Genomic DNA, 14,723 nt, shown 5'->3' with positions numbered 1-14,723 from the left:
TTTGCAATTCGTCCCAGTCTTTGGCAGCAGAGAACTGAAGGAAAGGCAGCCAAAGGAAGTGTTGGCTTTGGGGATGACCAGTGCAATATATCTGCTGGAGCACGTGCTACAGGTGGGTGTTGCTATGGTGACTAGTGAACTGAGATAAGGCGGGGCTTTACCTAGCAAAGACTTATAGATGACCTGGAGCCAGTGGGTTTGGCGACAGATATGTAGTGAGGGCCAGCCAACAAGAGCATACAGGTCACAGTGGTGGGTAGTATATGGGGCTTTGGTGATAAAACGGATGGCGCTGTGATAGATTGCATCCAATTTGCGGAGTAGAGTGTTGAGACAAATTTGTAAATGACATCGCCGAAGTCAAGGATCGGTAGGATAGTCAGTTTTACGAGGGTATGTTTGGCAGCATGAGTGGAGGCTTTGTTGCGAAATAGGAAGCCGATTCTAGATTTAATTTTGGATTGGAGATGCTTAATGCGAGTCTGGAAGGAGAGTTTACAGTCTAACCAGACACCTAGGTATTTGTAGTTGTCCACATATTCTAGGTCAGAACCGTCCAGAGTAGTGATGCTAGACGGGAGGGTGCGGGCAGCAATCGGTTGAAGAGCATGCACTTAGTTTTACTAGCATTTAGAAGCAGTTGGAGGCCTCGGAAGGAGTGTTGTATGGCATTGAAGCTCATTTGGAGGTTTGTTAGCACAGTGTCCAAAGAAGTGCCAGAAGTATACAGAATGGTGTCTTCTGCATAGAGGTCAGAGAATCACCAGCAGCAAGAGCGACATCATTGATGTATACAGAGAAAAAAGTCGGCCCGAGAATTGGACCCTGTGGCACCACCATAGACTGCCAGAGGTCCGGACAACAGGCCCTCCGATTTGACACACTGAACTCTGAGAAGTAGTTGGTGAACCAGGCGAGGCAGTCATTTGAGAAACCAAGGCTATTGAATCTGCCTATAAGAATGCGGTGTGTGACAAGAGTCGAAAGCCTTGGCCAGGTCGATGAAGACGGCTGCACAGTACTGTCTTTTATCGATGGCGGTTATGATATCATTTAGGACCTTGAGCGTGGCTGAGGTGCATCCATGACCAGCTCAGAAACCAAATTGCATAGTGGAGAAGGTACGGTGGGATTCTAAATGGTCGGTGATCTGTATATTAACTTGGCTTTCGAAGATTTTAGAAAGGCAGGCAGGATGGATATAGGTCTATAACAGTTTGAGTCTAGAATGTCTCCCCCTCTTGACCACGGCAGCTTTCCAATCTTTGGGGATCTCAGACAACAACTGTGGGAAGCATTGAGGGCTCCTGAGTGGCGCAGCGATCGAAGGCAATGCATCTTAGTGCTAGAGGCGTCACTACAGACCCTGGTTCGATTTCAGGCTGTATCACAATGATTTGCCCAGCGTCGTGTGGGTTAGGGTTTGGCCAGGGTAGGCTGTCATTGTAAATAAGAATTTGTTCTTAACTGACTTGCCTCGTTAAATAAAATTGATGTCAGCATGGGCCAGCTTTCGAAACCTTGTAAAGTCCATGCCCCGATGTATTGAGGTTGTTCTGAGGCCATATATATTGTATATTTCGACACAGAGTTTGGAATAATATAGTGAAAATGATTACAATGCCCTTTTAGTGTAAGAGCTGTTTGACAAGACTGCATGGAATTTCATCCTGCTTTGGTGCGATGGCGTTTTGGCCTGGCTAGTGACATCACCAGGCGGTAAATTAGTTAACAGACCAATATGAAATTGATTTCCAAACCTCTCTGCCAATAACTCATTTTCAGTTTTCCCCTCTCCAATCAGACCATTCCGACAGTCCTAGCTAAATTCTTGCTTGAGAAATCACTCTTTGCTAAGAATTGTTTATTTTATTTTTTACCATTTGAATTGAACACGATAACAGTAAGGTACTTAATATTTTACCCCAGGCCAGAAATTATTTGATATGGAGATGAAAACAGCTGCATTGGACCTTCAACCCCAACCCCCTTAACCTAACCTTATTTTAACCAATTCGGAAATAGATCATGACTTAACCATTTATCTGCATAAAATATCCCATATCATACATCGAACTCTCCATTTTACCACATCCAGCTCAGGTTACATATAGGCCTACTCTGCTAACTCCTCCTGTCCCTCCTTTGCTGACCTCACTCCCACTTGGACCCTCTACATATGGGAAAACAAAGGACAGAAATGTTGCCAGCATGGAAGAGCAATTAGAATGTGTCTTGTACATAAGTAACTAGCCTGTGGCAGAGAAACAGCACAGTCCAGTTGCAGCACTCACGTGACAAATGGATTCAATATTCAAGTTAAGGCTATTGGAAACACATCATAGTCATATATGTTATGTTTTGTTATCTTTATTTTCACAGAGGGAACTTAATTTGTGGTGTCAGATACATCAAGCACACTTCAATTTAAAACACAGTGTGAATAGGTTTGATTGTAATAATACTCTATGAAAATAGATATCTAATATCATAGCTTAGGCTACATTTTATAATATAATAAGTCCCTTTTTTAATAGGGGGGCCTACCCGTCATTGATGGAAACATAACTAAAAATGGCATTCATATAATAACTAATACTTTTGTTTGCAATGCCATGCATTAAAATATTTCTGAATTAACATTTACCATTAGGTCGATTACCTTTCATGATACTGGTGCGTGCCGTTTTATATGTAAAGACATTAACACGTTATTGGAATAAAAGTGTAGACATGTAATTTCAGAGTAACACATCATCGACAGATAAATTACAGTAACTAACGTTAGCTACCTTACCGAGTTGTCTTTCACTTTCTTCCAGTGTAAATTACTGCTCAGTCTGTCAAAGTCGCCAGTTTTTGTTCTTGATTTCATGAAGTGCAACGTGTCATACCAATGTTTGTATGTCTTTGACATTGTCAATGATGCAATTTAAACTATTTTTCTATCTGAAAACAAGCAATTATACTCGTAAACCATATCTAATTCGTTAGCTAAGCTTGCTTAATTTACATGTAGCGTCGCATTTGACTCGCTGTCAGTCAATCGAACTAGCTGGTTGGACGCGGCACTGCTGCAGGAGGACTGCTTCTCCTCGAACGAGGAAGTGAAAGCGTTGCTGAGAGCCCATTGGCTATCGAACGGCCAATGGCGTGGGTCTTCATGCCCCCCTCCTCGAAACCAGTCCCGGCGTTGCTCAGATGGGCGTGACTGGAATTGTGTCGCTCCGACAACACTGCGCAGACTCATCAGGACAACTTCGTGAAGAAAGACGGATGCTGGGCGAACGCGGATGCCCAAAGTGAACCTCGAAAAGTCAACTGTTGGACAGAATACAGAAGTGTGAATAAATTGAGAGTCTTGCTCTGTTACCATGAACATTGGACCTGGATGGTGAGTCTTGCTGCCACAGATTAAACGACCACCGGGAGTCTGACCGAGGCGGGGACGTCATCACATCAGCAGGTACACGGCATAGCCTCCTAACAATCGGCGGCGCAGAAGTCATTGAGCTAAACGTAGGTACCCTAGCTGACCACATATCCTAGTCACAATAGTGGTTATAAAGATCCCATCGATTCAAAATCCTTATCCAGGACCCCTGGGCTTCTGCCTCCCCAGCCACTGGTTAGTTAATGTTAGCTAACAAGCTAACCTATCTATACTGAACAAAAATAAACGTAACGATTTTACCGAGTTACAGTTCATATAAGGAAATCAATCAATTTAAATAAATTACGACTCAATCTATTTTCACTTGACTGGGGATACAGATATTCATCCGTTAGTCACAGAATTTAAAGAAAAAGGTAGGGGCGTGGATCAGAAAATCAGTCGGTATTTGGTGTGACCACCATTTCCCTCATGCAGCAAGATACATCACCTTCACATAGAGTTGATGAGGCTGGGGATTGTGGCCTGTGGAATGTTGTCCCACTCCTCTTCAATTGCTGTGCGAAGTTGCTGATATTGTCGGGAACTGGAACACGCGGTCATACACATCGATCCAGAGAATCCCAAATGTGCTCAATGACTGACATGTCTGGTTAGTATTTAGGCCATGGAAGAATTGGGACATTTTCAGCTTCCAGGTATTGTGTATAGATCCTTGCCATTAGCAGCTAAAACATGAGGTGATGTCGGCAGATTAATAGCAGGACAATGGGCCTAAGGATCCTGTCACAGTATCTCTGTCCATTCAAATTGCTATCGATAAAATGCTATTGTGTTTGTTGTCCGTAGCCTATACCTGTCCATACCATAACCCCACCATGGGGCACTCAGTTTACAACGTTGACATCAGCAAACCGCTTGCCCACACAACACCTTTACACGTCTTCTGCCCGGTTGGACTTAATGCCAAATTCTCTAAAATTACGTTGGATTCGGCTTATGGTAGAGAAATTAGCTTTCAATTATCTGGCAACAGCTCTGGTGGACATTCCTGCAGTCAGCATGCCAATTCCATGCTCCCTCAACTTGTGGCATTGCTATGACAACTGCACCTTTTAGTGGCTTTTTATTGTGCACCTGTGCAATAATCATGTCTAATCGGCTTCTTGATATGCCACACCTGTCAGGTGGATGGATTCTCTTGGAAAATGATAAATCCTCACTAACAGGGATTTAAACAAATTTGTGCACAAAATGTGAGAGAAGTAAGCGTGGATGAAAGATTTCTGGGATTTTTTAAAATTTCAGCTCATGAAAACAACACTTACAGGTTGCGTTTATATTTTTGTTCAGTCCAGATGTGGTTCTGCCTAGCCCTAGGTCATGACTCTTAGTTCCATTATACGAAGGCGTCTTCTGTAGGGGGGAGTTTTGATAAGATCCCCGTCACTCGGTCTGAACATTAACATGCATCGCATTCGGTAAGGTTTTGGAAGCATATGGACCTCATTTTTCATATCGGCAAGAAATACTTTTCAGAAAATAAGAGGTTATATTTATACACACCTTGATAGGGTTAGTGCTCCCACACTGCCATATCTCAATGTTACAGCGCTAGTTTAGGGAAAACAGACTGAAGCAATCTATAGCATGCGCCGAACACCTGTGTGTAAACATAACTTGACATGTAGTTTGGTAGAATGGAAGCACCCATAGCTGTATGGAACTGTGCAAAACTTCTACATTAAGTATCTTCTTTATCTGAAGTATTTTTTTCTCGCTGATGAGAGATAAGGGCCATATCACAAGCAATGATTTGACGTTTCCAAATGTTAAAACACAGCATGAGGGTTGTAGTTCACACAAGGCAGACGGGGAAAGCTGAGAACTGTAGGGAGTTTGAGTGCTATGGTTCTGCTTATGTCACACATGCGTAAGTAGCAGTCTTTGCTGTTCTGTAGTGTGAACTACTTAGTTATCAGCCATAGAACCATGGGTATGAATATCAAATTGTTTTAGAGAATAAGTTTCAACTAACCTGGCATTGGCGACACTCCTAATTCTCGATTCAGCCAAACGTATCTTCTAAAATGTCCAGTTGCAGGTGGTGCGTTTTGAATTTCGAAAATTCTCCATTGTTAAAATGAATAAATGTTTTTCTCCATGAAGTAATCCAACAATGTGTACGGCGCCATCTTGTCTATTTCAAATCTTCTCTCACTGATCGAGACATGAGTGTCATTGTGACATGCAACACTTTGGGGTGGACCCATCTATCTCAATCAATACCAGGTTAGTTGAAAAACCTCTGGCAACGTGTTTTATAGGCAAGCCTGTAACTCGCAGTAATGGATACCAAAAATCTTTGGTTAAATCACATCTGTTGGACAGAGGAGCAGGTAGTCGTGGACGTTCAAAATCGTGCAATATATGTAAAAGTAAAATAACGTTTAGTCTCCATTGTACATAACAATAATTATAAAACATTTTCTTTGTTGCCAGGCAATAGCATACGGCAGATACTACCACTGTGAGAGAAGAGTGGTGGGAGTAGGGCGACGTTGGGATGCTTGCGTGTCTGTGTGGTGCAGACCAGACATACAGTGAAGAGGAGTGGCAGCAATGTTGCCTGGTGTTGGTGTGTTTGGCACAGGGAGTACGGCACGGATGCTAGTTCCATTGCTGCGGGGGGAAGGGTTTGAGGTACGTGCGCTCTGGGGGAGAAGCGAGGAGGAGGCAAGATCCCTGGCGCAGGAGCTGGGCATTCCGTTTCACACCAGCCAATCAGACGATGTCTTATTGCACCCTGATGTTGACCTGGTCTGCATCTACATCTCACCCCCACTCACACGGCAGATTGCCGTCAAAGCCCTGGGTAAGACAACACAAATGCATGCACGCTTGTACACACACACACACAGTTGGGTTCTATAGTGTCCAGCCCCACCCAGGAAGTGTGGCAGACTGGGGCTCTTTCCTGCCCCTGCCCCGTGGGAGAGTGTTGGTAATCACAGTAACAATCCCAGTGTTTACACCACAAACGTTGGCACAGTGCCTACACAACACTCAACAAACACACAAAATACTCTTACTGTGCTTTCATAGCACACAAGTAATTGACGAGGCCGTAGGGAAGCGATGCTTCCACAAACTTACATAAACAGTACAGTCTCTGAACACTGATACTGGCTGCATTCCTCTTCTAATCTGTCTGGACTCATACCTCGCATACCTCTTCCCCCCCCCCCCCCCCCCCCATCTCTTTCCCTCTCCATGGCTGAGGCTCTCTTTTCCTTTTTCTCACTCTTTCACTGTATTCTGAATGATTTACAATAGTTGCCAATAAGCTTTAACTGAATCGTGAGTTTTGAGGTACTAGTAGGTTATGATGTCAGAGGAAGTGAATTGACTGTCTTATCTGGGTGAATTCCTGAGCGTTGACCTTAGCTTCCTGCTTTAGTTCCTGCTTCCTAAGAGTGTGTCCAACAACCGGCAGGTCCCTCCCTGCTCTGGGGGAGGGACTTGCTCTTTGTGTGTGCGCGGCAGAGGGGTCTGGACAGTATGTTCTTCCTCCTTCTGTGTCGGTCGATTGGTGGAACCCCTTAGTTGGGTGGGGCTTTAAGGTCAGGGCTGAGGTTATATTTGCACATAGACACACACACACAGTTAATAAATAGTGCCACAACCTACATACACACATGGTGGTTGTTGAAGCATAGAGGTGCTTTTCAGGAACGTCTCTCTCTCTTTCTCTCTCAGGGATAGGTAAGAATGTGGTATGTGAGAAGGCTGCTACCGCTGTGGACGCGTTCAAGATGGTGACTGCGGCGCGGTACTACCCCCAGTTGCTGAGCATTGTGGGTAATGCTCTGCGCTTCCTCCCGGCATTCGTAGCAATGCGGAAGCTGCTGGCAGAGGGATACGTGGGTGAGCTGCAGGTGTGTGACGCCCGCGTCTATGGCCCCAGTCTGCTCGATCAATCATACGGCTGGACCTGCGAGGAGCTGATGGGGGGTGGCGGACTCCACACAGTTGGCTCTACCCTCGTGGACCTGCTGAGTCACCTGATGGGAGCACGGGCGATACGGGTGCATGGCCTTCTCAGGACGTTTGTGCGACAGAATGGAGCGATCCACGGGATCCGCCGAGTCACCAGTGATGACTTCTGTTTCTTCCAGATGCTGATGGGAGGTTCTGGACCTGGGACTGGGTCAGGAGTGTGCTGCACTGTGACTCTGAACTTCAACATGCCGGGGGCCTTTGTCCACGAGGTGATGGTTGTTGGGTCAGCAGGGAGGCTGATTGCCAGGGGGACAGAGCTGTATGGGCAGCGAAATGGAGGGAACGGGGAGGAGCTGCTGCTAGGGGACAGCGAAGGGACAGGACAAGAGGTCAAGGATGTCCCTCTGCCACACCTGCGGGGGCTAGGTTCCATGGTTAAGGCTCTAAAAGATGCTTTCCAGGCACAGGAAGAGCGTCGGTCGTGGGCGCGGGGGCCAGTTGCCATGGCGTCTACGTTTGAGGATGGGCTGTATGTGCAGACGGTGGTGGAGGCGGTGAAACGGTCAAGCCGCAGCGGAGAGTGGGAAAGTGTGGAGGTCATGACACAGGAACCAGATCCCAACCAAAACCTCTGTGAGGCGCTGCAGAGAAACAAGAACTGAGTACTCGTTTATATACACACATACAGCCTCTATGGCCTGTCCTGAGGAGACTGTCCCCTATCAACTACTACCCTGTGTCTGGTGACCTCTTCCGTGCATAAGGGCCACACTCAAAGCCACAGCATCCTGTCCTGCAAGCAGCCACAGCCAGGCAGACTGGTGGGCACACCTTCTACTTGATGTCAACTCTTCTTCTCAGCTGAGTTATTGTGTGTGCATGCCTGTGTGTTTTTTTTTTTACATTTTCCAGCCAATCCGACCCTAGTTCACCTTACCCACACACATTCCTGTCTAATCAGTGAACACCTTGAAGGAGGAAGTGTTAAGTATTCACACTACAGTTTCTCACTGTGCCTCACTACTTCTGCTGATGTAAGAAATGTTTGGAGTTGTTTACATACATGTCACAGATGAAATGTAGGATTATCTCTTATACATGTGTACTATACACAAACTGTTACTTTTAAAAGAGTAACTTACTAACTCAAGAATTTCATAACAAATCTAACTTTACAACTTCTCGTAGAGTTTACAAGAAGGTGCGTATCATCATCAGACTGCCATCACAGCAGAGTTACTCATATGCAACCGCCCTTGACTTTCAGTTATTTGATGTATATTTTATTATATTGCTTGTTGATCCCATATTCCATATCAGCATTTCCTGCACTGCTAAAATGCTACTACAACCTCTGCTGTGTACAAGCCTGTGAATAGAATGTGTCTGACTATATGGTGGAAAGACTACTGTATTTATTTCTTTTTTACTTTTGCGTTTTACTAAGAAGGCTGTATGCTTTTTATTTAAGTAATATGTGTTCAGGAAGTGGAAATGTGTCTAATAAGCTATAAGTTTGTTAATGAATATTTATATTTTGTGTTTTTAAGATATCATTTCAGTTTTACTTGGTGTTATCACTGTTACACACAATACCTGTGATTTTGTTTTCAGTGGGGGGGACAGCGGCTGTGAAAACATACTGTGCTCTCGTGTTACTTCCCAAGTTAATAAATATCTCAGTCTTATTGCTTCCTCCATGCGTGTTTAATTTACTCAGAAGTGAAGATTTTCAAAAATTACTGATTAAATGTCTTCCAGTAGTGTAAAGTAAAACATATAACACAATGTTAATTGAATGATGGCTCCAATCTCCCCCTAGGAATTGTTGGATGTACAATTAGACCGACCAAAAGTGCACTGCATCACAATGTTGCTAATTTAGACGAGATAGAGGTTTCAGTCCTCTGCTGCAGACTGTCGATGAAGACTGCAAATACGATAGGTGGCAGCAAAACGCCTGTGAAGTGTCATTTTCCAGCATTCAAGCAACTCGCAACCACTTAGGTACCATGCATACGCTACACGATTTTTCCATGTTCTGCCGTTCCAGACAAATTTTCATGATCGGGGTAAAATCCTCTGCATTTGGCCTAGGATCATAAGAACTTAGGCTAGGATCAGAACATACGGGACTCGTGTAGTTTGAGCGGGACTCTCCTATGATGGTTGTTCTGTTCGCCAGACCCTGTCAGATGTCCCGAAAATGTTCTGACATGTCAGCAATTTCGGTTGTGCATTTTGTTGCATACGCAGTACTATGACGCGATTGCTGCCAATTTTCAGCATGTGACACCAAAATCAAAGACAAAGTATGAAGATAAAACAAACTGCTTTTCAATAGAAATCCCTGATCACACGTGGCTAGCCAAGCGCACGTGCACAAATACACAATCGGGTCTAACAGTCGACTCTCCGTGACTAGAACGTTTCAGAAATTCCGTGACCCGGAAGTACCTTTTTAGTGTTGCTGACGAGACGTCTATTAGTTACCACAACCACAAAGTCAAAAGGGCTATATCGTACAAATTCATGAAAATAAAAATGTGGTCTTCATTTAAGGTTATGCATAAGGTTGGCAGTTTACTTAAGGTTAGGTTTAAAACCACGTTTTAATAAGATAGATTCTAGAAATGGCTAGCGTTAAGACATTGAGGCTGTGGTAACTAGTGACGACTGACGAGACGTTTATGGGAAGATGGCGCCTAGAAAGCGAAGTGTCGTTTGGTCTTTTTTCAGAGCCGTAGATGAGAAGAAAGTGACGTGTCTGCTGTGTTTGGAGACCGTCCTTCATTGCGGCCACACCACGAACATGCTAAGGCATTTGCGTAGCAAACACCTGAACGAGTATAGTAGCGCGGCAGCATCAAAAGATAGGCGGTCTGTGGCGGCGGACGACAACAGTCAACCAATGATGATGAACAGTGAAGACTATTGTGATGGTATGATTTGATATTATGTGGAGACGTTATCATACTCGGATATCAGGTAATGCGAATGTAAAGTGTATCAAACTTTCATTCGTCAACCCACGCTTGATGCAGACAGTGTTTAGCTATTCCGTCAAATGTTTCCATTGTGTTAGCCCATATGGATAGTCGTCAGCTCAATGACTGGGCGTCTATGGGAAGACCTAGTATGATAGCTGAGCCAGTCACACTTCGTATAAAATGAATGGAATGCTACTTACCAACTAGCTATATTATGCTGCACACACAATGCTGAATGCTTCTACCAAAAACTAGCTAGCTTGTAACGTTAGCAGCTATGCTGTCTGTGTCCCGAAACATGCTGATTTACGAACTGACTTGTGATAACGTTCTCTCTTTTGGGGCAGGATGTCTACAACTTTAGGGTAAATAAACAAGCCAAGCAGTGTTGTCAGGTCTAGTAAAAATGTCTAACCCAATGACCTCTGAAAACCCGCCCACAAGGTCTGAAAACTAGCCCTAAAATGTTGTTTTGCAGCCTCAGAGTTGCCACATTTATCCATGAAAGCCTTTTCCCATAATTGTATCGAGCGAATTAAGGAATATCTACGTACTTTTTTTACGAAGTGAGTTAAGAACCAAAATTCAGTTTTCCATTAAAATAATAATTCTTCCAAGTATAAGAATGTTGCAAGAGAACATACATAAATCGCCTTTATTAATCTCTCCAGATTATTTTCCAACAATGGATGTCGATTTAAATTGTTTTGACTGCTATGATTAAACAATAAGGCCCTAGGAGGTGTGGTATACGGCCAGTATACCACGGCTAAGTGCTGATCTTTGGCCATAGCCCTTAGCCTGGTAAATTGGCCATATACCACAAACCCCTGAGGAGCCTGATTGCTATGTAAACAAAACAAAAAATTGGGGTCATTCCCATGGTACACAGTCTGATATACCATGGCTTTCAACCAATCAGCATTCAGGGCTCAAACACTATAGTTATGCATGTGCGTAATTATAGATAAATCTGACAGGATCATTTTTCTGGCAATTGTGCCTTCATTTATGTGCCAGATGTTAAGGCTACAAACCATTATAAATGGCCTATTTGCGAGATTGATTTATTTCAATCGGCATAGGCTACTGAAAAATCTGCGTTTATGATTGCAATTCAACTTTTCCATGGTTTGCTGAGCTAGTTGCAGGTAGTTTATAGCCCCTGAAAGGCCAACATCTAATTTCAGGGAAAAGTCCACAATGAAATGTGGAGAATGATACATTCGTGATAGAGCTGTGACCATGATCACAACTGATAACTTCCTTTTTAAATTAACATGGCCATTAAGAATTGCATAACACAAGGCTACAACAACAAATGGAGCAATACGCTATTTATTAAATCATTGTGAACTTTCCCCCATAGCACGCGAGGGAGTTACATTATTTCCATTTCTAATGTCCACTCGCACAGTGCTCGAGACCCAAGAACTGAGCATGCATAAAACCCTTCGCTTTTGATATGGTTTTCCAGAAACAAAGTCGGCATTAGAATGCAGTTTATCTAATGTTCTCTTACAGAGCCTAAAGTTGTTTTCCTGTGCTTTGTTACCATTATTTATTGATGCGCATCAGTTCTAGCTTTATGGAACAAGGGTTGGAAATGGATTCCTCCATAATGACGATCTAAACACTATTTCAACTGTATTATGTGACTTGTTCAGCACATTTTCATTCATCAACTAATTTAGGCTTGCCATAACAGAGGGGTTGAATACTTATTGACTCAATACATTTCAGGTATTCATTTTTTTATTTGTAAACATTTGTAAAAATGTAATTCCACTTTGACCTTATGGGGTATTGTCTCTAGGCCAGTGACCAAACAAATCTAAATTTACTAACTCAACAACATTTTGAAAAAGTCAATGGGTATGAACTTTCTGAAGGCACCATATGTAAAATACACGACATGACCAAAAGTATATGGACACCTACTTGTCGAACATATCTTCCGAAATCATGGGCATTAATATGTAGTTGGTCCCCCCCTTTTGCTGCCACAACAGCCTCCACTCTACTGGGAAGGCTTTCCACTAGATGTTGGAACATTGCTGCGGGGACTTGCTTCCATTCAGCCACAAGCATTAGTGAGGTCGGGCACTGATGTTGGACGACTCGCAGTTGGTGTTTCAATTCAATGGGATTGAGGTCAGGGCTCTGTGCAGGCCAGTTAAGTTCTTCCACACTGATCTCAACAAACCATTTCTGTATGGACCTCGTTTTGTGCACGGGGGAATTGTCATGCTGAAACAGGAAAGGGCCTTACCCAAACTGTTGCCACAAAGTTGGAAGCACAGAATCGTCTAGATTGTCATTGTATGCTGTTGCGTTAAGATTTCCCTTCACTGGAACGAAGGGGCCTAGCCCGCCCCATAAAAAAACGCCCCAGACCATTATTTATTTTCCACCATATTGTACAGCTTGCACTATGCATTGTGGCAGGTAGCATTCTCCTGGCATCTGCCAAACCAATGTTAGTCCGTCGGACTACCAGATGGTTAAGTATGGTTCATCACGCCAGAGAAAGTGTTTCCACTGGTCCAGAGTTTCAATGACGGTGAGCATGACGAACAGTTCTTGTACTGATGTTGCTTCCAGAGGCAGTTTGGAACTCTGTAGTGGGTGTTGCAACTGAGGACAGATGATTTTTATGAGCTACGTGCTTCAGCACTTGGCGGTCCTGTTCTGTGAGCTTGTGTGGCTGAGCTGTTGTTTCACCTAAATGTTTCCACTTCACAATAACCGCACTTACAGCTCTAGCAGGGCAGAAATTTGACTAGGTGACTTGTTGGAAAGGTGGCATCTTATGACGGTGTCCCATTGCAAGTCAATGAGCTCTTCAGTAAGGTCATTCTACTGTCAATGTTTGTCTTTGGAGATTGCATGGCTGTGTGCTCAATTTTATATACCCATCAGCAAATAGCTGAATCCACTCATTTGAAGGCAATGAATCCACATACTTTTGGCCATGTAGTGTAGCTGTAAGATAAGTTGGCTAGCAACACATTTTAGGTGAATGGTTGAGTCAGACAGTCCTCAGTGGAATAACTTTTTTTTTTAAAAATGTTTTTTTGCTGGTACACTTGTCTCAGTGGAGGTAGCGCTAGAGGAGCAGCCCCCAGAGCAGGCAGCCTCGGTGAGTGACGCAGACATCGCAAGTGCCATCAACGGCATCCTGAAGGCAGCAGAGGATCACGCTGTGGTCAGAGACACCGGGGCTGTGATTGTGAGCCAAGTCAGTGCAGGGGCCACACCATCTGGCCGGAAGTGGAGCTCCGTGTGGACGCACTACGAGCGGTTGGGGGAGCAGAACCGCGCGCTTTGTCTGATCTGCAATGAGAAGATCCAGCACCAGAGCAGCACCAGCAACCTGCTGCGCCACCTCTCCAAGAGACATCCAGAGGCCTTTGCTCGCCTGGAGGGCCACATCAAGAAACAGAAGACCAGCGATTTCCAGAAAACATTGTGTAGAGACTGCGACCCAGGCCCAAAACACACCAACCTGTCAAGGAGAATTGGAGGGATAGCACTGAAACAAAGCCCAGGGAAATTTCCAGGTATGTCTAATGATTATATATGTGTGCGTATCGGTGTTGCTCAAATTGATCCCAAAATTCTGTATTCGAAGAACTGATGCTCATACGCGTGTCTGCTCATACGCGTGTCTCCACTCTCTTTCTCTCACTCTGTAGATGCATTTGATGTGATGGGAGCATGTGAGGGGGAGGTGCGTGTGTTGGAGCGGGAGCGTGAGCTGACGGAGGCCTTGAGGAGGGCTCAGCAGCAGGAGGCACGGGCGCTGGAGCAGCAGAGAGAGCTCCTGGAGACATTACGTCGGGCCAACACCAGAGAGGCATCTGCAGAGAAGGTGGCCCTGGAGACCCTGAGGAGAAGCCAGGAGCAGGAGGCCCGCTCCCTGCAGAGGGAGAGGGAAGACCTGCAGAGAGAGCGAGTGGAGTTGCAGATGGAGAAGGAAAGGGTGCTAAGGGAGAGGGAGGAGCTGGAGTGCTTAAGAAGGGACTCTGGGCAAGAGAGCAGTCCGGTGCAGACAGTGGACCGAACCACTGGGTTGTTCCAGGGGGGCGTGGTACAGGAACAAGAGGTGACTATGAGGGAAGAGGTTCTTGGTTAGGGGATGTTTCAGTAAGCCAACAGGACGATACTGTAATGTTCAGAAGTTGACCACCTATCCCATCACCATGCATTCAGACTCTAACTCAAACACCTCTCTCTAAAAGGAGGGAGATGGTGGGTGAATGCACTCAGGAGGGGGTTTAGTGATGTAAATAGTTTTGTAACTTTTTTAATGAAAATAAACCTGTACCATGTCA

The 14,723-nt window shown here is 44.6% G+C and overlaps 2 protein-coding genes across 6 annotated transcripts; both read left to right on the top strand.

The window, feature by feature from the left end:
* Positions 1–3,233: 3,233 nt before the first annotated feature.
* On the top strand, positions 3,234–9,084 carry LOC115112326 (glucose-fructose oxidoreductase domain-containing protein 2-like). Of its 4 annotated transcripts, none has more exons than XM_029639325.2 (3): positions 3,234–3,466; positions 5,897–6,269; positions 7,154–9,084. In XM_029639325.2, exons 2-3 carry the CDS (start codon positions 6,017–6,019, stop codon positions 8,056–8,058), a joined length of 1,158 nt encoding a protein of 385 aa, XP_029495185.1. In that variant the 5' UTR covers positions 3,234–3,466; positions 5,897–6,016; the 3' UTR covers positions 8,059–9,084. The 4 variants fall into 4 exon arrangements, with proteins under 4 accessions (XP_029495185.1, XP_029495183.1, XP_064868030.1 ...); XM_029639323.2 differs by having other exon boundaries at positions 3,234–3,519; XM_065011958.1 differs by lacking the exon at positions 3,234–3,466 and adding an exon at positions 3,532–4,875.
* A 971-nt stretch (positions 9,085–10,055) lies between these two features.
* LOC115112328 (uncharacterized) lies at positions 10,056–14,723 on the top strand. Of its 2 annotated transcripts, none has more exons than XM_029639329.2 (3): positions 10,056–10,338; positions 13,485–13,949; positions 14,085–14,723. In XM_029639329.2, the coding sequence occupies exons 1-3, from the start codon at positions 10,095–10,097 to the stop codon at positions 14,522–14,524; spliced, it is 1,149 nt and encodes a 382-aa protein (XP_029495189.1). In that variant the 5' UTR covers positions 10,056–10,094; the 3' UTR covers positions 14,525–14,723. The 2 variants fall into 2 exon arrangements, with proteins under 2 accessions (XP_029495189.1, XP_029495190.1); XM_029639330.2 differs by having other exon boundaries at positions 10,311–10,384.

Source organism: Oncorhynchus nerka, linkage group LG27 (genome assembly GCF_034236695.1).
Source record: "Oncorhynchus nerka isolate Pitt River linkage group LG27, Oner_Uvic_2.0, whole genome shotgun sequence".
Taxonomy (NCBI): domain Eukaryota; kingdom Metazoa; phylum Chordata; class Actinopteri; order Salmoniformes; family Salmonidae; genus Oncorhynchus; species Oncorhynchus nerka.
Note: the sequence above shows the minus strand (reverse complement) of the source record. Positions and strands in the feature narration are given on the sequence as shown.

What these genes read in the sequence shown, in the direction of transcription:
- LOC115112326 (XM_029639325.2), top strand. Translation starts at nt 6,017, where the DNA reads ATGTTGCCTGGTGTTGGTGTGTTTGGCACAGGGAGTACGGCACGGATG. An exon ending in GATTGCCGTCAAAGCCCTGG is followed by an intron (nt 6,270 to 7,153) that starts GTAAGACAACAC and finishes TTTCTCTCTCAG; the next exon opens with GGATAGGTAAGAATGTGGTA.
- LOC115112328 (XM_029639329.2), top strand. Translation starts at nt 10,095, where the DNA reads ATGGCGCCTAGAAAGCGAAGTGTCGTTTGGTCTTTTTTCAGAGCCGTA. An exon ending in CAGTGAAGACTATTGTGATG is followed by an intron (nt 10,339 to 13,484) that starts GTATGATTTGAT and finishes CACTTGTCTCAG; the next exon opens with TGGAGGTAGCGCTAGAGGAG. An exon ending in AAGCCCAGGGAAATTTCCAG is followed by an intron (nt 13,950 to 14,084) that starts GTATGTCTAATG and finishes CTCACTCTGTAG; the next exon opens with ATGCATTTGATGTGATGGGA.